Source organism: Rhinolophus hipposideros (assembly GCF_964194185.1).
Source record: "Rhinolophus hipposideros genome assembly, chromosome: 10".
In the NCBI taxonomy this organism is placed as follows: domain Eukaryota; kingdom Metazoa; phylum Chordata; class Mammalia; order Chiroptera; family Rhinolophidae; genus Rhinolophus; species Rhinolophus hipposideros.
Window position 1 is genome coordinate 86,383,095 of NC_138056.1, and position 23,605 is coordinate 86,406,699.

At 50.9% G+C, this 23,605-nt stretch overlaps 3 protein-coding genes across 11 annotated transcripts; 1 reads left to right on the plus strand and 2 right to left on the minus strand.

Annotated features, from left to right (window-relative positions):
* Positions 1–48: 48 nt before the first annotated feature.
* On the minus strand, positions 49–1,434 carry H2AX (H2A.X variant histone). Its single transcript, XM_081065073.1, has one exon. The coding sequence runs from the start codon at positions 1,327–1,329 to the stop codon at positions 898–900; it is 432 nt and encodes a 143-aa protein (XP_080921199.1). The 5' UTR covers positions 1,330–1,434; the 3' UTR covers positions 49–897.
* A 693-nt stretch (positions 1,435–2,127) lies between these two features.
* On the minus strand, positions 2,128–7,874 carry DPAGT1 (dolichyl-phosphate N-acetylglucosaminephosphotransferase 1). 7 transcript variants are annotated; one of them, XM_081065068.1, is made up of 10 exons: positions 6,985–7,874; positions 6,622–6,827; positions 6,203–6,323; positions 5,813–6,010; positions 5,411–5,557; positions 4,032–4,116; positions 3,480–3,668; positions 3,064–3,151; positions 2,744–2,899; positions 2,128–2,665 (listed from the first exon to the last, which is right to left on the minus strand). In XM_081065068.1, exons 4-10 carry the CDS (start codon positions 5,985–5,987, stop codon positions 2,600–2,602), a joined length of 906 nt encoding a protein of 301 aa, XP_080921194.1. In that variant the 5' UTR covers positions 5,988–6,010; positions 6,203–6,323; positions 6,622–6,827; positions 6,985–7,874; the 3' UTR covers positions 2,128–2,599. The 7 variants fall into 7 exon arrangements, with proteins under 7 accessions (XP_080921194.1, XP_080921192.1, XP_080921195.1 ...); XM_081065066.1 differs by having other exon boundaries at positions 5,813–6,026; XM_081065069.1 differs by having other exon boundaries at positions 5,813–6,026; positions 6,203–6,226; positions 6,985–7,282.
* Positions 7,875–11,392: 3,518 nt separating this feature from the next.
* C2CD2L (C2CD2 like) lies at positions 11,393–22,746 on the plus strand. Of its 3 annotated transcripts, none has more exons than XM_081064931.1 (14): positions 11,393–12,108; positions 14,115–14,210; positions 14,567–14,686; positions 14,854–14,964; positions 15,066–15,182; positions 15,275–15,386; positions 15,528–15,636; positions 16,347–16,411; positions 16,501–16,628; positions 16,719–16,893; positions 17,611–17,712; positions 17,851–17,987; positions 18,075–18,360; positions 19,348–22,746. In XM_081064931.1, the coding sequence occupies exons 1-14, from the start codon at positions 11,755–11,757 to the stop codon at positions 19,557–19,559; spliced, it is 2,124 nt and encodes a 707-aa protein (XP_080921057.1). In that variant the 5' UTR covers positions 11,393–11,754; the 3' UTR covers positions 19,560–22,746. The 3 variants fall into 3 exon arrangements, with proteins under 3 accessions (XP_080921057.1, XP_080921058.1, XP_080921059.1); XM_081064932.1 differs by having other exon boundaries at positions 11,458–12,108; positions 17,854–17,987; XM_081064933.1 differs by lacking the exon at positions 14,567–14,686 and having other exon boundaries at positions 11,458–12,108.
* Positions 22,747–23,605: the final 859 nt, after the last annotated feature.

The window sequence follows — 23,605 nt, forward strand, 5'->3', positions numbered from 1 at the left end:
GGCCTACAACACTTCGGGGCAAAATGAAAGTGACTCATTTTTAAAAAACAATCCTTTAATAAAATTAGCCCATCTTAAAACTCCCCAATACCTAAGGTACTAGCCTTGGGCGGGCGGGTTCAATTCCAGTTCAGTTCGGAAGCCTTGGGCCCAGACGGGTTACTGTAGTGTGCTATCTAGGTGCTGGACTGGCTGGCGGCGGCGGCGGCGGCGGAGGGGGCCCGGCTGCCCGTCAGCGCCGGGGTGGCACGCGGCCCGCAGTCCACGCAGCCCGTCGGAACGCCGGCGGGAGGCCTTGGCCCTCCCCCAGCCTCTCCCCGGAAGGCGCTCTTCTCTGGGCAAAGTGTGCACATTACAACGTCCGTCGTGGCCGCAACGCACAGGCCTAGTGAAGATGGAGGAAGCGGATTGGAAAAGCCCCGGATCTGGCCGGGAAGGGGGCGCCCTAACGAACTTCGGGATCAATATTTCCCCCACCAAAGCCTGCAAGTCAACAGCCACGCCTGAGGTGGCGGCCTAAGCCCCGAGCTGGAGCAGACGAGCCGTGGCGCTGAGGCTCCGCCGGCGACTCACCTCCGGGCCGCTCCCCTCAGCTCTACGTCACAGCAGTAGGCCCGGCCTCCCCAAAGCGCCGCGGCCTCCCCGCGTCCGTCAGCGACTCCGAGGGCAGGGTGGCTGAGTCACAGCGCCGGACACTCCCCGGGCCGCGGCGTCGCTCAACGGCCGCGCCCGGCCAGAGAACCCGAGCGGGCCACTGCGAGCCCGCGCGGGGCGGGGGGCAGCCGGCGCAGCCGACGCCGTGGCTCAGCTCTTTCCTTGAGGGTTGTGGTGGCCCTTAAAAGGGCCTTTGTGGTGGCTCAGGGAGGGCCGGGAGGCCGGCGACGGCGCGGGCGCCCCTCAGTACTCCTGAGAGGCCTGAGTGGCCTTTTTGCCTCCCGCTGGCGCCTTCGGCCCCACGGAGGCGCTGGTTTTCTTGGGCAGCAGCACCGCCTGGATGTTGGGCAGGACGCCTCCCTGGGCAATCGTCACGCCACCCAGCAGCTTGTTGAGTTCCTCATCGTTGCGGATGGCCAGCTGCAGGTGGCGCGGGATGATGCGCGTCTTCTTGTTGTCGCGGGCCGCGTTGCCCGCCAGCTCTAGGATCTCCGCGGTGAGGTACTCGAGCACAGCCGCCAAGTACACCGGCGCGCCGGCTCCCACTCGCTCAGCATAGTGGCCCTTCCGCAGCAGCCGGTGTACGCGGCCCACGGGGAACTGGAGGCCGGCGCGCGACGAACGCGACTTGGCCTTGGCGCGGGCCTTGCCGCCGGTCTTGCCACGGCCCGACATGTCGCTGGAGGTAGAGGAGTGATGAGGGAGAGCGCTTCGTAGAGCACCGCACAGCCACCCACTGCAGTCTAACTGATGGCGCGCACGGCCGGAAACCGCCCTTATAAGCCACCAGGGCACACCTCCGTGCCCTCCTGATTGGCTTCTTTCTCTAAAGCAGCCTCTGGTTGGTTGCAGTTAACCCTTCGGTGACGCGCCTCGGCTAAGGGAGCGCGCCAGCCGATTGGTCGAATTTGAAAACCGTTTGCCCGGGGAATGGTGAGGAGGAGTGGCGGTATTCAGCCAGCCAACTACTCCCTCATGTAGCCAATCCATGTGAAGCGCGCGAGATTTAAATCCTACACCCGACGACCAAATCTTTAAAAGACAGTAGGTGGAGAAAGAAGCAAGCCGAAGCGCCTCTGGGAAATAGTGTGGGACTTGGTATTTTTAAAGGAAAGGGGTCAACACTACAACTACGTCTATCTTCCCTTCCGTGTGTGGTCACACCCTACTTCCTCCTCCTTTCTGGCCAAGGGAGAATGAAAAAGGGAAGAAATGAGACCCCCTGAAAGTTCAATCCCCGCTCAGAGAACAGGTAACTGCAATCTTATGACCCTCCATGCCACTTGAAGTATCAGGATTTCAATATTTATTCAATATGTTCTGTCTGGTTGCAGTTCTTTCTGCTCACTTGCTAAAAGGGGCCTGATGTACTGAAAGAAAAAGGATGGGGCAGAGAGACAGGCATCCTCTTGGAGGAGGTGCCTCCACCAACCCTCCCAATGTACTCTAAAATGCCCATATAGGAAACAGACCTACAGGAACAAGACAACACTTTATTGTCACCACTGGGAGCACCTGTGCCCCCCAACCCTGTCTGCTTTTACTAATTAGAATACTTATAGTGAAATGTCATCTTTGAGCCTGTGTCCCTATCACCAGCCAAGGTTATATTATCCCCAGGCCCAACATAGTCCTTGACTATGTTGTAGAAAACCATAGTTGTAGAAAACTGCATAACAAATGCAGCATCCCACCTTGGGGGGCTACAAAGACTGGATGGATAGGGAGAGTGGCAGGTTGAAGAAACCATTGGCGAAGTCCAATCAATAGTCACTAGAGGGCAAGAAAGGCCCAATTTGTCAATAATCATGGGGGAAACAAAATGCTAAGGAGAATGAAGGGTGGGAGAGGCCCGAGCCAAAAGGCAGTCTTGGTCTAGAATGATGAGGTCATCCTGAGTCAGGAACCCTGGAGACTGTGAAGTAAAAGGCAATGATCTGGAGACTCAGACATCATAGAAGAGTCGGACAAGCTGGTACCGAATGGAGAATGTGACAGCACTTCCCAGGATCTGCAAGGAAAAATGGATTAGAGTAAGAACCATAGAGAAAAGGAGACAAGGAGGTGTAAACCCTATGCCAAACCGCACCTGTAGCAGCAGCAGGAGCAGTGTGAGGTTTCTTTCGTGCATGGGCCCAAAAACCTTAAGTAGCAAGTTGATGAGGGTCATGTTGTTACACTCGGTGAAGGGACCGTCCTCATTCTCACTCTGGCGCACTGTCACTAGCTGGAGGCTTCCTGCTACCTGGAAGGGCCGGAAGTGATGAGTACTTCAGCTAATACCTATGCTTCAGGAATGGGGATCTGCTTAATGCTTCCAAACTCCCCTTGGATCTGATACAGGCCTTGGTTCCCCATTCCCTGAAGTTAGGATGGTGGCCTAAAGCCTTACCTCCTTGTTCCCGTTACCTTTAGAATAAAGGTGCCCAAGAAAGAGAGGCTCTTCGTCTTGAACTTGGAATAGCTCATCTCCAGTTTGCCTGTGTTGGTATTGAGTCTGCAGGGGCAAGAGAGTTTTATGTGACTGGTCCACTACGTAATGAACTCTCTTCAGTCTGGTTATTTAATAGGAAGAAGAATGAAATTTGGAGTCAAACAACTCAAGATCTATTTCTGGCTCTGCTGCTTACTATTGTGTGATCAGAGTTGCTATGAACATTAAATGAGATTATGTAAGTGAATGTGCTCTGTAATTTATAAAGGGCTATCCACAGGGAAACAGCCCTTTTTTGGGCCCTCCCTTTGCGCAGCAAATGTATAAGGCTGGTTTTATGAATCTCAAGTGAAAAAGCTATAATGTTCCTTTCAAAACCCAAAGCAGCTACCTGGGCACACGGTGGCGAGGGCAGGGGATGATATGCAGGAGTTGAGGCAGTGAGTAGAGGAAGTTGAACACCTGGGGCATGAAGAAGAGTAGCATGGTCTTGCTGAAGTGTCCCAAGATGCCCACCACGGCAAAGGTCATGCCAGCAAAGTAACAGAAGGTATCTCCCACAAACACCCGTGATGGGTACCTGTGTGGGAGAGAGGATCTGAGCCAGTGGCAAGAGGCATTACCAAATCTTTCTCTCACATAACACACCCTGGGCACTCGGCTAGCCCTGACCCTAGTTCTGGCTCAGAGGAGACTCCAATCAGCAATCCCAGCAACTCTCTGGAACGCAAGGTCCTGAATTCATCTATTCTTAGGGAACCACAGCACTTGTCACCAACCACTGCTGAGTAGACAGAAATTTAAGAATACTACCAACTGAAGACCCAGAAAACACAACATGGGTATGCACAGGTTTAGCCTCTCCATTAGGAGATGGGTCATGATCAGGACAACACTTGCCACATGATCAAATAGTTGTCCCCCTATCCACAGGCCTACTTACCAGTTATGGTAGAGCAATCCCAAGGTGGTGAAAAAAAAGGGTATCATGAAGTAGAGGGAAAAGACATGATCATCCCGACAATCACCTTTGGAAGCAGGGGGAAAAGAAAGAAGGAAAAACTGATAGCCACTTCCTCTGTACACCCTGATCCTATTTTTGTCTGCCTCTAAGTTATGTCCCAACTGTATTGTCCACCTCTCCCAAGTCACATTCAAGAACTCACAACACCTTTTATGTCACCCAGGTAATTCTCAACATTCTACCTCTTTCGTGAACCCTTTCTAAACTAGTTATTGTCTTAAACTGGTTTAGACTGTTCAGACCTAAGTTTGAATACGAGCTTTACTGCCAGTGTGACCTTGATCAAGATACATTACTTCTCTAAGCTTCAGTTTCATCTGTGAAATGCTGTAAAACACAGTTAATAACACCTACCACATAGAACTGTTACAAAATTTAAATGAGATGTTTGAAAAGTGCTTAGCTTTTTTTTAAAAAAAAAATTTTTATTGGGGAATATTGGGGAACAGTGTCTTTTTCCAGGACCCATCAGCTCCAAGTCAAACTGTTGTTTTCAATCTAGTTGTGGAGGGCACAGCTCACTGGCCTATGTGGGAATCGAACCAGCGACCTTGGTACTATGAGCACTGCGCTCTTAACCAACAGAGCCAACTGGCCGCTGTGAAAAAGCACTTAGCTTTAATAAACACTTATTGATGTCCAAAACCACTAGAAACACACCTGTAATCAAAGCTGGGTTTGATTTGTAACAAGGGAAACTAGAAACCACATACCATGTAGAACCATGGGATGTCTCATAATGGTGTGTTACGAGAACTTGCTATAGGATTTAAGTAATTCTGAGGAGGATACAAGGAGGCAGAGTTTTGCCCTGGACTGGATGCTGTCAACAGGAGTAATTCTATATTAAGCATCTTAATTTTTATTTAAGTTGGAAGAACTGAGTTGTTAGAAGGAAGCAGCAATCACTCATGTTAGCCAGAAGAGGGGGATCTTGGTCATTTTTGTGGGGTGCTCTGGGTTCTTGTGGTTTTGTTTATGCTCAGACATAGTTATGGAGAGGTCTGGTTTTCATCTTACTCTATCATGGTCACAGAGGTTGGGACTTCTGTGAAACTGTTTATGTTTGGTAAGAGAAGATCATGGCCTACAGAATAATGCCAAACTAGGTATAAATGACAGGGATGCTGTTTTTCTCACATTTAATAAATCTTACTTGTTATTTGCAAAGTTAATACCTTTACTCATCTTCTATAGTTATTAACATATTGCTTTTTTTCTGAATTTCCCAAAGCCAGATATCAGGCAATTCGCTTAACACTCAGACTTCTCTCTCTCCCTACCCACAACCCACCTACCTTCCAGCTCTACCAGGTTGAAGATGATGATGGAAGCAGAAATGACTAGTGACTGGCCAGCCTCTAGGCCATTAATCCCTGCTAGGATATTGATGGCATTGGTACAGAACACTGCCAGCAGCCCCATGTAGACATAGTACAGGATCCCTGAGGAGAGAAGACAGTAAGAAAAGAAGTAAGGCCACCTACAGAATGAGGATTTAAGGATATTCTTCTGAGAAAAGTATTGAGGACACAGGGTAGGATGAAGGGCCAACAGAAAAGATCTGAGAAGACACAGGGACAAAACGGGGACATGGAGGAGAATACAGAGCGCCATGAAGGATGCTTTGCTGGATATCTCAAGGTGTACTGGTACCCTGAAGTAGGGGACACAGAGGCAGTAGTGGCAGGGCTACTCACCCAAATCCAAATGCAGGCCAAGAATCGGACGGAAGGGCTTGGGTACCACAATGGTTGTGTTGCCGAAGTTGGTGAAATAGACCATAAGGAGTGGTAGTGAGGCAGCTGTGGGCAGCAGCAGTTTATGGCGCCAGCGTAGATTCAGTACATCATCCGCGAAGCCCAGGAAAATCATGCAGCAGATGGCAAGGAGCGCACCTATCAGGGCCACAAACTGGGGGAGGCTCGGGCAAGTCATGGCTCAAGCCTAAGCCCACTTCACCATTCCTTTCCAGAATTTCTGTCTTTTCATTCCTCCCTCAGCCCCTCCACCCAAATCCAAATAACCCTCTCTTTCAGGCACCTCGCAAGTCCCCAGACATAGGCAACCGCCCCCAGTAGCCCACTTACTTCATGGTGGGGGAAGGCTTTACACTGTTCCTCCACAAAGCAGTTCAGGAAAGGGAAAGGGATGAAGCAGAAGAGGATGATTAGGAAAACAGCGCCGCTGATAACTCCCTGGGACTCTGGGCTGTGGCCCAGCAGCAGGTGGGGTGAAGGGGACAGAGGAAAGGGCACGTGGTCACGCACTAGTGCAAGCATTATAGTACCCTAATCTTAGGTGGGGGGCGGGCACCCCTGAGGAAGTCCCTGACACACCCGAGAGTTCCCCCTCTCCCGCCACCCCTTCCCCCGTGCTAACCACTCCTGCTCTTCACCTCCCAAGGGGCTGTCTGCTGGATTGGCGCTGCAGCTCCGCGCGCAGCCAAGCACCCCAGTCCTAGCCCCAGCCCTTGTCCCCTGCCCGGGATCCGTGTGCCACCGCTCACATCTGCTGCCGGCCGGATTTGTTGAGGTCCTGACCACAGAGGTGCGCGGCGATGAAGTGGCCACGGAATGCAGGGATGAGGATGAGTGTGGCCACAAATCCCAGCAGCGAACCGATCAAATTCACCAGCAGCGGCATCGGCAACTCCGGGAAGGCCCACATGGTGACCGGCCAGGAGGCCCCCTCCGCCTCCTCCCCAGCTAACGCCTAAGGAGGGCAGAAACCCTGAGCCCGCCGCGGGAAGCAGTGGCCGCTCCACACACCCGCCTGAGCAAAACCCAACAACTCTCGACTAAAGCTGCCCTCCAGACTCCCGCAAGCCTCTACAGAGAAACCTCGGCTCCGCCCCACTGTATTTACCTACCCTCGTCTCCGCCTGGATCTTGTACGCAGAGCAACTATCCTTGTGGAAAGCGGCGACGGCCATTTTTAATATGGGCAGAAGCGTGGGGACAGAAGTGTTTTTTTTAAACTACATCTTTCATTCGAGAGTTGAATCATCACGAGAGTATAAGAAAAGCAATTAAAGACAAAAGTGGATACTTTCCTATCATCATATTCAGGATGTATATAGCCCAAAGCAGAAAAACTTCTTGCCCGGCTCCAAGATGAACGCCGCCTTCTAACAGGCGTCCGACGCCGCTCACTCTCGTTTCTACGTCAGTTCTGCGTCGGCCGCCGCCGGTCACGTTTAAAGGGCCAGTACCCTGAGTTTCCTGTGGGCGGCCTCCAGAGCGGAGAAGTCCGCCAGTGGAAGCGAGTTGGGGAGGGCGTGAGGGACGAGGAAGTGGAACTGCGCCCTCTCCCTAAAGAAAGTCTGTTCCCAACGTAATGGGAAGCCAAGGTAAATACAACTCAGTTCCTGGAAACGCAGCCACAGTTTGGAAGATTATGTAAATTCTGAAGCGTAGACACTTAAAAAGCCTCTCCTACTCCGTGTGTTTCTTGTCCTTCATCCTGGTACTTTTCCTTAATCATCCCGCCTACCTTTTGCCTTCGCAGTAGCAGTTAGTTGTCGGGCAACCCCGCAGGGCACCTCATTAATGAAGGGGTTGGCAGTGCCTTCAGGTCTTGGAATTGCCCCGGTACTTGACTTTCCTTGGTCCCGGATCACTGCTTTGTGCCAGGCTCCCAAACCGAGGAGGTGAGGGTGAGGCGTTGGAAAAAGCTAAGGAAGCAGGAGAAGCAGACCCACACGTGGACTCCTGTGAGACTGAGCAACTCCCAATCCCGTCTCTTCCTCCAGGTTACTGTGCCTTTTACTTGGCACCTGTTTCCTTGCTGCAAATAATAGTTCACCAGAATCTGCATTCTCTTTAATTCACCCACAGGCTCTTAGATGGTAAATGATTTCCATTCCTCAGAGAGGAAATCACCAGGGAGTTCTGCAGATGGACTCAAGCATCCTGGCCCTTGGTCCACTCTTTCGAATATGACTTGCTCTAGGAGTGAGGGTCACATTGACTCTTTAGGCCAAAGATGGCCCCTCCTGTCTTTCAAAACCAGGTGTGAAATGTCTCTTCTACTTGAAGGCCACTCTAAAAGTGGAAAACCATATATATATATAAAATATACTTTATGAAGTAATCCCAGTAATTCACTTGATAGTATTCCACCGAGTTTTCAGTACTTATCCCACTGGTATTGTTTTTCTGTGTGTTGAGTGCATCTGTGCCTCATAGACTGGAAACTAGAGGCAAGTGTTTTTTGTTCCACAGGGTGTCCCCCTGGGACTAAGGATACACAGATACCTGTATACAAAGCATTATCATACTTAATGAGTCTAGGTCTGAAAGAGGTACAGGGTAACAGAAGCACATGGAGAGAGCAATTAATTGTGACCAAGGGAAGTGATAGGACCTTGAGGAAAAGTAGCATCACCAAAAATTTCAGTAAGTGACAAGTGTGGAAGGGGCCTTCCAAACAGGGAAAGTGAGATGCTGGGAGCAGGTGGAAAGGAGGAGCTTATGGGAGCCCCAGAGGAGGCAGCATTCAGTTATCTGGTTGATCAGGAGCGGTCGGAGACTCCTTGGAGGTCTGGGGGACACTTTGTAGCTATTTCCTTTTTTAGTAGGAGGCCAATCCTAATAAATATTCCTTCCCAGCCTCACATCGGAAACCTTGGTCTCTTTCTTTTCCAAAGATCATTATCCCTACTCTGCAACCTCTACTAGAAGAGGGCAGGGGGACTTGTTCAAAGACAGTGCCCTAGAGAGTCATCATCCAGTATACATGTTACCATCAGAATATAGTTACTTGGATACTTGTCATATAATCTGAATATTTTTGTTCCCGAGATGGTAACCGCCCAGTTGATTATCAGACTAATCAGGAGAAAGAAACAAACACATGACTTGACCACACTTGAAGTTTTGTGCCTTCTGTGTTAAAAGTTCAAAGCGTTCGCCTGAAAGCTGAAGCTCATTCTAGGACTCACAGGTCAAGTGAGTTGTCAATGGCTTCGGCTGGTTTCTTGGGCTGAGCAGTGTCTGAGATACAAGCTTCTAGCCTCTTATTAGGAAGCCCTGAGTACCTCCCAGTGAGCAAGGCCAATCTACTATTAAGTCTGATTGCCTGACAAAGCCTGTCCCAAAAAACGTTTCACAGCGCCTAAAAAGTCCATGAGACAGCTTTGGATAATCTGGGGGCTATGGCACTTGCAGGACCAGATCTGTGGCTCTTTCCAGGCAACTGAGTTACTCTTTTTCCTTTTCCCCTTTGTCCCTCCCCTATCAGTTTACCAAAAACTGTTAGCTGAAAGCAAGCCTCTGATCTTCCATTCTACTGGGAAGACATGAGTGAGTTTTCCAAAGTTGGAAACAAAATAGAAATTTTTAGTGTTTACATGAATATTAGAATATTTTCTGTTAGACTTCTAAAAATTACAAAGAATTTGCTAATACCTACTCTGTGAATGGGAAACTCTTAAGTATTGTGGGGACACAAAGTAACATAAATGCAGTTGTTGCCCTCAAGAAATCTACTTCAGCATATTAAAACACCTTGGTTGAATATGAGGAAAGAGGAATGAGTAAGACATGGTCCCCACTCTTAAGCAGTTTCCTGGTGAATGGGAAAAGCAGACATATAAACAACCAACCAGACTATAAGGCGGAATGAATTAAGTACTACAGGTCTAAGCAACAAGTAAAAGGAAGAGTGGGAGGACCAACTAGGGAGACTCGTGGAAGACAGAATTGTGAAGCAGTATCTGGCAGCAGAGGACCAACTGCTCCGTGGAATTGAGGAAGTAAATCTAAGAACTCAGAGAACTGAGACCCCTGGGAGGTCGGAGGGTTCCTGAAGAAGGGTTCTTGGGGGAAGAGGGTCTTCACCGTGAAACTTTGCATCTGGACAACTTCCTGTGGAACGTGCTCCCTTAGCTCTAGCTGCTTGCTCCGCCCACTGACAGCTTCCTTCTGCCCTTAGGTTCTGGCCCTAAGTTCTCTCCTCCCTACATTTCATGTCTCCTCCCCCTCAACATTAGAAATGTACACTCTAGAAGTCTTCCATTGTTTTTAGAGACCAGTGATGATGCATGGGCCAGGCCACAGCAAGGTTACCCTCCCCCTGCCTCCTGCTGTCATTCCTTACAGTCAAATCCAGGGATGCCTCCCGCTTCCCCCCCCCCCCCCACCTCCTCAGGCTTAGGCATTCTGAAGCTGATCTGCCGGGTTCTGCCTAGCTCTGCAACTCTACACTTTAAAGGGCATTGCTTACTCCCAGGTATTCATTCCTCAGACTACCTACTGGATTTGGGAGAGAGAAATCTAACACCTTCCCTGTTTACCTTTCTAAGGAAGACCTTAACATATATATGTGGAGAAGAAGAACCTCTTGGGGAATGGAGATTCCTTTGAATCCTTTTGTAGGGTTTTCCTTCCCCTGTCTCCAGAAAGCAATGACAATGGGGATGGAATCCACTCTCTTAAACTTAGGAAAAGGTGTACGTATAGCATCAGTTTTTGGGTGTTTGTTGCGATATTACAGTAGATATTTGGATGGCAGGGTCCTCTGGCTGAATCTATTGGTAGTCCAGTGCTGCACTGCTATCTCCCTCCTCATTACCACTCCCTCTACACATACTACATAGGCAGGAGCTGTTACTATGGCAATATATTATTTTTAAAACCAGAAGTAGTCCCAAGCTTGGGAAATGTCTCCAGAACAAACCCAACCATCAAGGAGACTAATAGGTTGTCCTGGTGTCCTAGTTCCAAGGAGAAGGATGGTGGGAGGCGTAGAGGGGGTTAATATTCCATGTTTTGTTCTGAACCTCTATCAGGTTCAGGTTCTGCTCTCTGGTCAGTATCAGCTGGACCTCTGCCTGGCATTTATATCTAGGAGGGTCTAACTTCGACCAGGAAATGAGAACCAAGAAGCTGTTGAGCCTAGGGGTGTTGGGAGAAGGGGCAATGCTGTCCACAGGGGTCGCCTCCTTCTTAACCTCACAGGCGTCCGAATTATAGAAATCTAAGGAGCATAGGGAAAAGCGGAGGCAGCATCTCAGGTGAGTGAAGTTACTCCGGCGGTGAGCTCGGGAAGGGGGAGTAACCCCTATTCCAGGATGGGCTGGGTGGTCAAAGATCCCGCCTATTTTCAACCTCAAACCTCCTCGGTTCCCGCCTAGTCCTCCCTTGTTCCTCCAGCGCTGGAGCGCGGGGCTCCCCAGACTCCGCCCGGCGCGGGTCTGGCTCCTTTAAGGGCGGGTGGGGGTGGGGCGCCGGCAGTGTTGTCAGTGTCAGCTCTGCGCACGCAGCCTTCCCAGCGCCGGTGCCGGCCAGCGAGCCCCAGCGTTTCTGCAGACTAGTCCCCGCCCGGGTCCCGCGGGGCCCGCGCCGTGGGTGGGAGGAGTCCGGCGCTGGCCGGCCGCTAACCTGTTGGGGCTGCGGGACCAACCCAGGAGCGACGCGGACCACCGAGAGCGGCACCGGCGTTGCGACCCCCAGGACTGCCTCTTACAATCTGTGGAACCCACTAGTCCCGAGCAACCAGCCCCGGAGAGACCCTAAGCCCGCGCGCCCAGCCCCGGGGGAGCCCTCCCCCGCCCCTCGGCCCACCCGGGCCATGCTCCCCCGGGGCAGCGGCTGAGCCCTAGCCGAGAGTGGGACTGGGACCGGAGCCCGCGCGGAGCATGGATCTGGGCTGGGGGCAGTGGGACGTGGGCTGGGCGGCCCTGCTGATCCTTTTCGCCGCCTCGCTGCTCACGGTGTTCGGCTGGCTGCTGCAGTATGCCCGGGGCTTGTGGCTGGTGCGGGCCCGCGGGTCCCGGGTTCCGAGACCCGCCTTAGCTGCCGAGCCCGCGGGCTCCCTGCGGGAGCTGGGCGTGTGGCGCTCGCTGCTGCGGCTGCGGGCTACTCGGGCCGCCGCCCCGGAGGAGCCAGGCATTCGGGGCCTCCTAGCGTCACTCTTTGCCTTCAAGTCTTTTCGGGAGAACTGGCAGCGGGCTTGGGTGCGAGCGCTCAACGAGCAGGCCTGCAGGGACGGGGTGAGTTGGACAGAGCACATAGGTGGTCCCCTCACTCAACCTTTCCTTTGGGGGGGGGCGGAAAACTGTTCACACCAGGAGGGCCGAATGGGGGTTGGGATCAACTGGGAATCCCATGGCTTCTCTTCTTTTCCCAGATCAGAGGAAAGCGTGCAGGGGAGGCTGGAGGTTGTAGAAATCCAGCTGTGTCCCAAATTCGCTATTCTTGTGGTCAAAGTACTCTCTAGCTCCAAACCCAAGCACAAGTTGCTGTTATAGCAACGCTAATCCCTGGGCCTGAGGGCACTTCCGCCTATCCTGTGTTCTGGCTGTGTTGGGGGTGTGGGGAGGGGGGCGGAGAAGGGAGACAGGTGCCCTGTGGTAGGAATTTGCCTGGTCCTCCTGCCACCACACCTAGTTAACATTTCCTGTCCAAAACCCCTGGTGTAATCAGGCAGATTCCCAAGGTGCATGAATTACATCCCACTCTCACCCCTCAGTAATTTCCCTGCTACAGTCTAACACATTCGCCATGCTCATCTGCTGTGTATGTGTCCAGAGAAAGGTGTTCAGGTGAAGACCATATTGACAATCCATGCCTTTCCCAGTAGACGAGCCTGGAGCTGCCCCTTAAGGGTCAGTCACAAACCAGCCCAGCCTACTTCCTCCCATTGCACCACGGGTGGGCATCTGGCCTCCCAGGAAGTGGAGCAGGAAGCATGGTCTTAAGATTGAGAGGTGAGGTGTGAGGTAAAGGCCTTCCTTTCATATGGGACCCCCTCCCATCTTGGCTCAGTAATCTCTCCTTGCCCTCACATCCATTAGGCTTTGCTCAGAGGGTTCTCCATTTCCAGCCATCAGTAGTGTGAGAGCTTTACTAGCTCCCCACATGTCTGGAAACAGAAATGGCCACACAAGAAATTGCTCTGTCTCCTCTGCCCAACAGAAAGCCAGATGGCATCTGTCAGTCTACACCTTGAACTCACCCCTCTACCCAGCTCTCCCTGTACTATGTCCCTGGGTCAGGAGTGACTCCCTAGGGCAGCTGACTCAGCTGGACATTGGTCTCCCTTGCAGGTGGTGGGGAGATTGGGGTTCCAAGCATCCATTTCCCCATCTCCCTGGGCCTGGCCTTCTAATAAGACAACTGCAGGAACAGAGAAATTGGCTTCTCCTGGTTTGCCCGGCAAAGGAGCCCTGTGGACTTGTTTCGTCCTGTCCCAAGACCCAAGGAATAGCTGCCAGCTCAGTCTGTGCCCCTTCCTCAGTTCATCTCATTCTGTTTCCTGGATGGTGCTGCAGTAGGTTGCTTCCACTGCTGTGGAAGAATTAGGAAGCTCTTTCAAGACCTAAACTAAGCAGCTTTCTGCTCCCTAATACCACCCTGCTGTCTGCCTTGAGGAATTAGCCAGGTCTCTCTGGACCTTGAGCCCTTCAAGTGTAGTTTTCTTTCCACTCTGGTCAAGTTCCCCAAGGCCATGCTGAGCTGTCTTCATCTCCAAGAATGTGGCTAGAGACATATTCCTGCAGCTCTGCATCCTATTTATCTGGAGGATGACGGCTTAGCCTTGTTTCTCCGGCGCTTGTCTTGAATAAGTGGCCGTACTGCTTCCACCCTTATTTCAGTCATGTCTTTCTCTGCCCAGTTATATATATAGGTGGCAACCAACACCTTTATTATTTTTTTCTGTGCATCTCTCTTTGGGGTAGGGTGGGGGTGAAGATGAAGGCAGAGAAAGAAAAGGGAGGCTTCTGGTATTCCAGGAGGAATCTAGGGTTTTCAGCCCAAGGTGATCTGGTCTCTGAGGTGGTCCACCTTGCCAGTTCTCCCTAGCAGTTGCAGGCCCCTTGAGAGGCGGGGTTCAAGGAGAACACTTCCTGTCCTAAAGCCCTGAACCGGGGGAGGGGCCAGAAGCCAGCCTGCAGTTGAGGCCTCAGCAGTGCCAGGGTCCAGCCAGCAACTGAGCAGGCCAGCCCTGCGGGGACAGCTCCAGAGGCCTGATCCTATGTCCACATTACTCCCTCAGAGCTCCATCCAAATCGCCATTGAGGAGGTGCCCCAACGCCTACTCAGAGCCAGCATTAGTCATGTGACCTGTGTTGACCAATCAGAGCGCACCATGGTAAGGCTCTGCCGGGCACTGCCTTCTTTAGGGTCTGGGAGGGGGATGATCCTAAAAGTTCCCTTTAGCCCAAGGGTTCTTAACCTGAAGTCTATGAATGCCTGAGGGATTCAAAGATTGACCTCAGGAGGTCTGAGAATCCCATATAGTACGCGTACCTGCATTTTCCTGGAGAGAGGAGTCTTTGATTTTTATCTGATTCTTTTAATGGGTTTGTGACCCCAAAAAGGTGAACTCTCAAGGAAAACTGAAGCGGGGAGAGGTCTGCTGACCCATTACAGAGCAGGGCAAAGCAGGATTGAGCACCCGTCCTCCAGGCCTGACACTCCTTGCCTCCAATGCCTTGCCTGTCTCAGGTGCTGCATTGCCAGCTCTCTGCTGAGGAGGTGATGTTCCCAGTTTCTGTGACCCAGCAGTCCCCCGCTGCTGTCTCCATGGAGACCTACCACATCACACTGACACTGCCACCAACACAGGTGGAGGGGAGTGTGGGAAATGGAGTTGGGCAGGGGGCGGTTCAATTGCCTCAGCCTTTTCAGTTTGGTTCTTCTCTGGGATGGTTTTGGGAAGGGAGGGTCCTGGGGAGTGGGAGTAGCTAGAGGAGTGGGGCAAGACAATCCAATCCCTTTGTCCCTGTCCCCAGTTGGAAGTCAACCTGGAGGAAATCCCTGATGAGGGGCTGCTCGTATCCTGGGCCTTCAGTGAGCGCCCAGATCTCAGCCTGACAGTGCTTCCAAAGCTGCAGGCCAGAGAGGTATGCGAGCAGGGCTGGGGCTGGGGGGAAGAGGCAGAACAGGGAAGGGAAGGCAGAGCTGGGCGCCCCACGTCTTTGTTCTCCTCTTCTCCTCCCTGCAGAGAAGTGAGGAGCAAGTAGAGCTCTCCACTGTTGAGGAACTGATCAAAGATACCATAGTCAGCACCCAGGCAGCCATGATGATCAACCTCAGGGCTTGTTCTGCCCCTGAAGTTCTGGTGAGTAGGCACTCAAAGTAAATAGTTTACAGATATACTATCCCCAGGGTACTTTGTCGGAGTAGTCACTCTTTACCTCCTTCTGCTTTTAGGTACCCAGTGAGAAGCCACCTATGGTGCCCCAGGCCCAGCCAGCTATCCCCAGACCTACCCGGTTATTCCTACGGCAGCTTCGAGCATCACACCTGGGAACTGAGCTGGAAGGTGAGAGCCAGAAGTGACTGGGGGACTGCCAGGGCTATGGCTGCAGGTGCTACCTGCCCCTCTGCCAAGGGTATGGCCTCTCTATTCCACAGTGGCTTCCCGTCTGTATCTGAAGATCCTCTAATTTCTGTTTCCTCACAGGCACTGGGGACCTTTGCTGTGTAGCTGAACTTGACAACCCCATGCAACAGAAGTGGACCAAGCCCACGAGGGCTGGTCCTGAGGTGGAGTGGACCGAAGATCTGGCACTGTAAGGAGTGACTCCCCTGCCGCCACCCCTGCTCCCATGGTCAGACTGAGAATCACCCCTATCCAGCATAGTCCTGGCATGAACCAGCTCTGTTTTCAGTAAACCTTGGTGGGAGCCCTTATTGTATGCCTGACCCCAGCCTAGGTCCTGGGGATACAGACATCAAACAACAAGATACATACCCCACCCCTGAACTGATATTAGGCTTGAGGCAGAGACAGATGTATATAAAGAAGATGGCATAAGTGCTCCAGTTAAGGTTACAAAAAGTACATGGGTGCGCTTAGGTGGGGGAGCTTAATTCCTGTAGGAGAATGAGGATCAGAGTAGGCTTCATGGAGAACGTGACATTTAAACTACACCTTAAAGAATAGGATTTTAACAAAGAGTGAGAAAAAGGTGTTCTTGGTAGAGGGAACAGCTTGAGCAAAGGAAAGAGGGTGGTTTGACAGAGAAAGAGACTGGGAAGGCAGGGTGGGGCAGAACCAGGGAGGATTTGAATGCCCAGCTGAGAATTATGGTCTCCACTCAAGCCGTGTCCTCTTCTCTTGGGAAAAGAAAGTATTTGAAGGGCAGGAATTAATCTGATTGGAATACTTGTATCATGTTGTTTATGTATATCTCTCTCTGTCTCTGGCCTGTGATCAGCTCAAGGGTGGATTCCATTTGCTAACCTTCCCGCTCCCTGCTCTTCCTCCCCTTGGCCACAGGGATCTGGGCCCCCAGAGCCGGGAGCTGGCCCTCAAAGTGCTGAGGAGCAGAGGCTATGGAGACAGTGAGTATGGGACAGAAAGGAGCACTTCTGGGTGGGCGCTGAGTAGTGCCTGGTCATGGGCCTGGCTCACAGTGCTACCCTTTCCCCAGCTGAACTCCTGGGCCAGGCCACACTGCCCGTGGGCTCCCCTTCCAGACCGCTGTCCCGAAGACAGGTGTGCCCACTCACCCCTGGACCAGGGAAAGCTCTGGGACCTGCAGCCACCATGGCAGTGGAGGTGAGAAGCTGACCCCTGGGGGAAGTTGGGAGGAGACAAGGGAGGGCAGTTTTTGAGGCTCAGCCTTTTTGCTCTCTCACCCCTCGACAGCTTCAGTATGAGGAGGGCTCGCCCCAGAACCTGGGCGCTCCCACTCTCTCCACTCCACGCCCCAGCATCACACCTACCAAGAAGATTGAGTTAGATCGGACCATCATGCCCGATGGCACCATTGTCACCACGGTTACTACTGTCCAGTCCCGGCCCCGTGTGGATGGCAAATTAGGTAAAGAGAAGGAGTGTGAGAGGCCCGCTTTAGCAAGGGGCCCCGGACTACAGATCCATGGCAGGACAGGGAAAGGGCAAGGGAAGCCCTAATTCCAACTCACCCGGGTTTCCTGCCACGTCTTCCTAATTATATTTGTCTCTCTCAGACTTTCCCTTACATCCCTCCATTTCTTCAACTACTCCCCTTCCTCTTCAATCCTGGATCTACCAACCCCTCACATGGGACCGTGACACTTCCACCTTCCCAAGTTCCCTCCGTCTTTTCACGGGTCTCTTCTCCTGCCTTTCCCCAGCCCCAACTGCCTAATTGTTCCTCCCTCTGCCCTCAACCTTCCAGCACCCTGTGGGATCCTCCAATACACCAAGTGGCCTCCATGGTATTTCTCCCACTCCCAGCGGCCCTCCGTGACATTTCTCCTATCTCTAGGGGTCTCGTGGAATTCTCCCTATCCTCAGTGGACCCTGAGCCATCTCTGTGCCTCTCAGTATTTTCATGGCATCTCCCCACACCTTCAGGGCCCAATGGCACTTTCCCACATCCCATTGGTTCCTGTGGTCTCTTTTTGTCCCCCTGGCATCTTCTTAATCACCCCTGTGATTAATCTCTTAGTCACCCCTGCCCTCTGAGTCACCAAAGTCTGTACCACAACAAAGATAGGGGGTGGGGACCATTCTAAAGCACCTCCCAGCTCACTTACCCTCCCCCACCCACCAGACTCCCCCTCCCGCTCCCCGTCCAAGGTGGAAATGACCGAGAAGACAACAACTGTGCTGAGTGAGAGCAATGGCCCCAGCAGTACCTCCCACAGCAGCAGCCGTGAGTGGGGAACTGGGAAGTATGAATGTTGGTTGTCACCGGGCCCCAGAGTCAAAAACCACTTTGGGTGGGGCACAGGAGTTCAGGTCCAAGGAGGAGCTGAGGAGGAGTCAGGTTGTTCGCCCTTTGTACCCCCAGCAGGGGACAGCCACCTTTCCAACGGCTTGGACCCTGTAGCAGAGACAGCAATTCGCCAGCTGACTGAGCCCAGTGGGCGGGCAGCCAAGAAGACACCCACCAAGCGTAGCACTCTCATCATCTCTGGTGTTTCCAAGGTAACAGGACTCTGGGGAGAGGAGCTGGGATAAGGAGAAAGCCCTAATGGGTCATTCCTGCCCATTACAACGTGTCCCTCCTGCCAGGTGCCCATTGCTCAGGACGAGTTGGCACTGTCCTTGGGCTATGCGGCATCTCTGGAAGCGTCAATGCAGGACGATGCAGGGAGCAGCGGAGGTCCTTGTTCGCCTCTGTCAGACCCACCAGCCATGTCCCCAGGACCCCTAGAGGCCCTTTCCAGTCCCACAAGTGTCCAGGAAGCAGAGGAGACAACACGTTCAGACATTTCTGAAAGGCCATCTGTGGATGATGTTGAATCGGAAACAGGGTCTACTGGTGCGCTAGAGACCCGCAGCCTCAAGGATCACAAAGGTGGGGAGATAGGGCGGGCCCCCTCTTTTATACCCAGTGTCATGTCCTGGGTCCCGCTGGAGCCTTGGGGACGTGGGGGCGGTCGGCCAGTTTGCCTTCTCCTGCTCTTCTAAGGGATGGCCAGAGTCCGCAGCCTGTTTCAGCCCGGCTGCGGCAGACAGGCGGAACTCGATACTTCGGATCCTGTGGCGTCGCTTAGCACCTTTTTTCTTTCTTCCTGGGTCTAAGTGTACATCTTCCTTCCCTTGTTTTGTTTTCTTTTTCTTTCTTTCTTCCCTTTCATTCAGTTCTCTCTCCCTCATGAGTATAAGAAATCCTACCCTGGGCTAACCCTAGGAGTGTCCCTCTTGCAGTGACACAGTCCGCGGATAGCTGTGTTGCTTTTTTTTTAAGTTCTAAGGATGAAGGGCTTACTCAAAAACATCTTCGCCCCTCTGCCAATAAGTCTGTCAACCGTGAATGTACTTGACTATGATTTAAGCCCTCATCAGCTCTTGGGATATTGAGATTCCTAAGGCCAAAGCTTGCTGTGTACGCACCTTCCTCATTATATTGGTCTGAATTTACCTTTTTGAAGTTTTGCAGATGCACCGCTTCCTGCTCACATCCTGGAATTTGGTCAACAAGCCAGTGTCAACTCACTTTGTCCCTCATGATTTTATAGGCTTTTAGGAACACCCCTGCTCAGCCTTTAAATAGGCCCAGTTTTCAGTCTGTCTTCACATAGCAGCCGGCCCCATGACATTGCTCCTCAGGGCCAGTACTCAGGAATACACACAGAATCCCATGAACACCGCTATTTTTTCCTCAAGAAGGATAAAGGGCATGTTTTGTCTCTACTTTCTTTTGTAAGGAAGGCTGGTTTCTAGGCCAAGGCCCGGTTCTGTTCCGAATCTTCTGCCCCTCCATGCTTGGTCTTTTCTCTGCCCCCCACCTCACCCCCATTGTGCCCCTTTCTCTGTCTCAGCCTCCTCTCTTCCCCCACAGTGAGTTTCCTGCGCAGTGGCACTAAGCTCATCTTCCGCCGGAGACCTCGACAGAAGGAAGCTGGTCTGAGCCAATCACACGATGACCTCTCCAACACGATGGCCACACCTAGTGTCCGAAAGAAGGCTGGCAGTTTTTCTCGCCGCCTTATTAAGCGCTTTTCCTTCAAATCCAAACCCAAAGCCAATGGCAACCCCAGCCCCCAGCTCTGAGGGCCCTTCTCACCTCTTGAGCTAGGAGAAGGCAGGAGTACTCTTAGCCCTTTCCCCACATCCCATTCCATTCCCCTTCCTGGATTCCCAACAGCCTGGGCCAGGGAAGCCCTCTGAGTTCCAAGAAGCCCTGTCTACCCTGGGCTGTGGGGCCAGTTGGAAGAGTACTTGCAATGGGAAGCATGTGAGAGGTGAGCACCCATTGCTGAGGACATAGAAGAGGGAGTGCATAGCTGGGAGTAAGAGGAGGATTCTGGCCTGTGTGGCCATTCCTCAGAACCATTTGCCTGCTGTTGTCACTGGCCCCTCAGAGGAGTCCAGGGTGCTTAGCTCCTCAGCTGATACTTCTTCCCTTATTTATTCTCTTTTCTATTTAAATGTGTGGTCCAGGACCCTCAGTGAACAGATGATAGAGGGCATCTCTCCAAGGTAACCCTTCTTTACTGTCTCAGGAGGGTAGGCAATTCCCTTTGGGATGGGGCTCCCATACCTACCACAGGTCCCCACTCTGACCAGCACCAGTGTCTGCCTCTGAGGACATTGGCAACTCATAGAAAGTCGGGCTGGTGCCTGGGAGGGGGGGCAGGTACTCCCCACCTCCCTGCCTCCCCTTCTGCTCCTCATCCCTCCTTCCCCTTTATTACCGTTTTTGTACTTGATGCCTTCTCCAAGAGCAGTGGCTCTGTTGGAAGGAGGGATCCAGGAGCCTGGTGTGAAGCCTTCCTGGACAGATGGCTTTATTTAAAAATTGTGTGATGACGGAGCAAGAGCAGGACTGCACCTCTGTATGTTGGGAGATGATGATGTCCATTGCTGTGTGATGGCTTGGAATTTAATTTATTAAAGTCAAATTGGAGTTTATAAACTGGACAACTGGTTATCCTTTGAAAGGCAAAGGGGCAGTGAGAATGTGGTGCTGATGGAGTAGGAGAATCAGACACAGGGCCCAGATAGTGAGGTGGCAGAGACGACACATGTGCTGGGTCTGCTAAGAACCTGCAAGGAGGAAGGGACGTGTGGAAAGAGGATGGGAGAACAAAAGCCTTTGAAGGGTGAGTTATGACAAAGTCAATCAGAAAAAAAAGTAGATTGGCTGGTACAGGCATCTTCATTCCCCTTTCTTTTTTTTTTGACTGGAAGGGAAACAGGACTGTATTGGGGAATGGTGTGTACTTCCATGACTTTTTCCAAGTCAAGTTGTTGTCCTTGTTATCTGAGTTGTGGAGGGCGCAGCTCAGCTCCAGGTCCAGTTGCCGTTATTAGTTGCAGGGAGCGCAGCCCACCATCCCTTGAGGGAGTTGAGGAGTTGAACTGGCAACTTTGAGGTTGAGAGCCCACGCTCCAACCAACTGAGCCATGTGGCCACCTGGGAGCTGAATGGCAGCTCATTGACTTCATTCTAGCTGTGGAGGGCGCAGCTCGCTGGCCCATGTTGGAATCGAACTGGCAGCCCCATTGCTCGCGCTCTGAGGAACTGAACCACCCATCCACCCCTCATTCCCCTTTCTTGAATAGGCTCCTCCTTCCAGGATATGACAGTCCAGAACATGGACTCTGGATCTAGACTGCTTGGATTTGACTAATTAGCTCTACTAATTACCTGTGTGTCCTTTGGAAAGTTATGTAACCTCAGAGTGCCTCAGTTTTCTCATCTGTAAAATGGGGACTGTGATAATAGTAGCTGTCATTTGGTTGTAGATGAGAAGTAAATGATTAAAGTGCTTAGTACTCTACTGGCATGGCATATAGTCAGTGATGAAGATGTGTTAACTGTTGCCTCGGAAGTGACAGATTGGGAGAGGAAAGCCTTATAAAGTTTTCCTCATAATAAAAAGTCTTTTATTCCTAAATGTGGGCTACTTTCAGGGAGTTATGTATACTAGCAAACTATGTCCCTGGTTCCTGTTGTCTGGGACCTTATACAGGGCTTGAACCAAGTAAGCTACTGCAGGGAGTCAGAGCACTGGATCAGGGACAGAGAACCTGAGTGTGCCACAAACACATCGTGACCTGGAGGAGACCACTTCTCCTTTCTGGACCTCAACTTCCTCATCTCTAAAAGGAGGGGTGGCCTAGATAATCATTCAGGTCACTCCCAGCCTTGCCATTCTGACTTATGTATATCACAGGGAGTTCAGGGCATGTGTCTTTGGGTAGGCAGTATGGAATTGTTGATATTCTCCATGATCCTTTCCATACTAGTTACAGAATATGGGCTATTTAGAAAGAGTGGCAGAGCATGGCTATTTGGTTAATTTGTATATAATATGCTCAACTCTGTGTCATGAAAACTCAGATTTATCTAGCTATTTCCCCTGATCTAAGAAATGCAAATCTTAGTTCACAGAGGAGCAGTTTGTTTACCAGTATGACAAGACAGCCAAACACCGAACTTGAAATTTCACAAGAAACTTTTGTTGATGGGAAGGCAGGTATTCAGATTCCCACTGGACCTGTGGGTTGAATGGATGGTAACTGGAAATTGTGCTCAGCTTCCAGTGCTGAGCGGACCAGAGCTCAATGGAACCACATATTTTGTAGTGAAGAAAAGCCTGATTCAAAAATAGGGATTTTAAAAATAAATGCAAAAGAGATACAGAATTTAATCAACTTTATCCATTTTACACTTACAGAAGAGATTCACACCTTTTTTTAAAAAAAAACTTTATTTATTTTAAGTTTCCCAAGCCAAGTAGTAGTTTCAATCTAGTAGTTGTGGAGGGCACAGCTCACAGTGGCCTGTGCAGGGGTCAAACTGGCGACCTTGTTACGAGCACTGCGGTCTAACCAACTGAGCTAACTGACCACCCTGAGATCCATAGCTTTTGATGAATATGAATTATGCCTTAAGTTTTGTGGCAGCTTTTAAAGAACAAATCTTAGGCTATGTCTAAGTTATCTAGCCAAACTGTGGCTTGTTTTCAAGAGAAGCAGATTGAGAGGGAAGAAAACTGTGCTAGACACAAGACACTGCCTCAAATTTTGGAAAGATGCGTGGATCCCAGAACTATTCTGAAATTTTTACTCAGTAAAAATTGTTTGACTCTACGCAGCTCTGTGAATGAACTTTTACTTCATGAAATTGCTAAATTAAAGCTAATAGCCATCTTTAGTGGTATAAATCTGAATTAAAATAAGATTGGCAGTTTGTGAAATACTACTATATGATAATGAATAAAGTTAATAAATTTTACTATTGGATATTTTTTTTATTGGGTGAGGGGGTACAGGACTTTATTGGGGAACAGTGTGCACTTCCAGGACTTTTTTTTCCAAGTCAAGTTGTTGTCCTTTCAGTCTTAGTTGTGGAGGGCGCAGCTCAGCTCCAGGTCCAGTTGCTGTTTTCTAGTTGCAGGGGCCACAGCCCACCATCCCTTGCGGGAGTCGAACTGGCAGCCTTGTGGTTGAGAGCCCACTGGCCCATGTGGGGATCGAACCGGCAGCCTTCGGAGTTAGGAGCACGGAGGTCCAAACGCCTGAGCCACTGGGCTGGTCCACTCTTGGATATTTTAAAACCCTTATTTTAAAACAAGGACAAAGCTATAATGCAGTGTTGTTAATAAACTTCATCCCCAAATTATTGATTTTACTATGACTTTGCTATTTTTAATGGTGTCTTTAAGTTCACTTTATTTTTATTAAACATTTAATGTGTTTTCTTATATAAATTATATAGGCTTTTTCTGTTAGAAAAATGTAACAATAAAATAACTGTCAATCCCAATGAACTTTACTAAGGTACAGATTTTATTTAACAAATATATCTTGAACCCTTACTGAGGCTAAGTGATGGAGTTATTATAAAGGTGAAAATACATACAATCTCCACCCTCCCTCACTGAGCTGAGTCTACTGCGGAATGTAGACAATCAGGCAAGTACAACACAACTGATAGATGTAATAAGGAAATACAGGAAAGTGATGTCAAGCATGACTTTTTGCAAAAAGGCGCATCTTCATTGAGACCAGAAAAATGAGTAGGAATCAGTCACGTCTGTGCGGGATGAGGTGACGGAGAAGATTGTTCCAGGAAGAGGAAGTGGCAA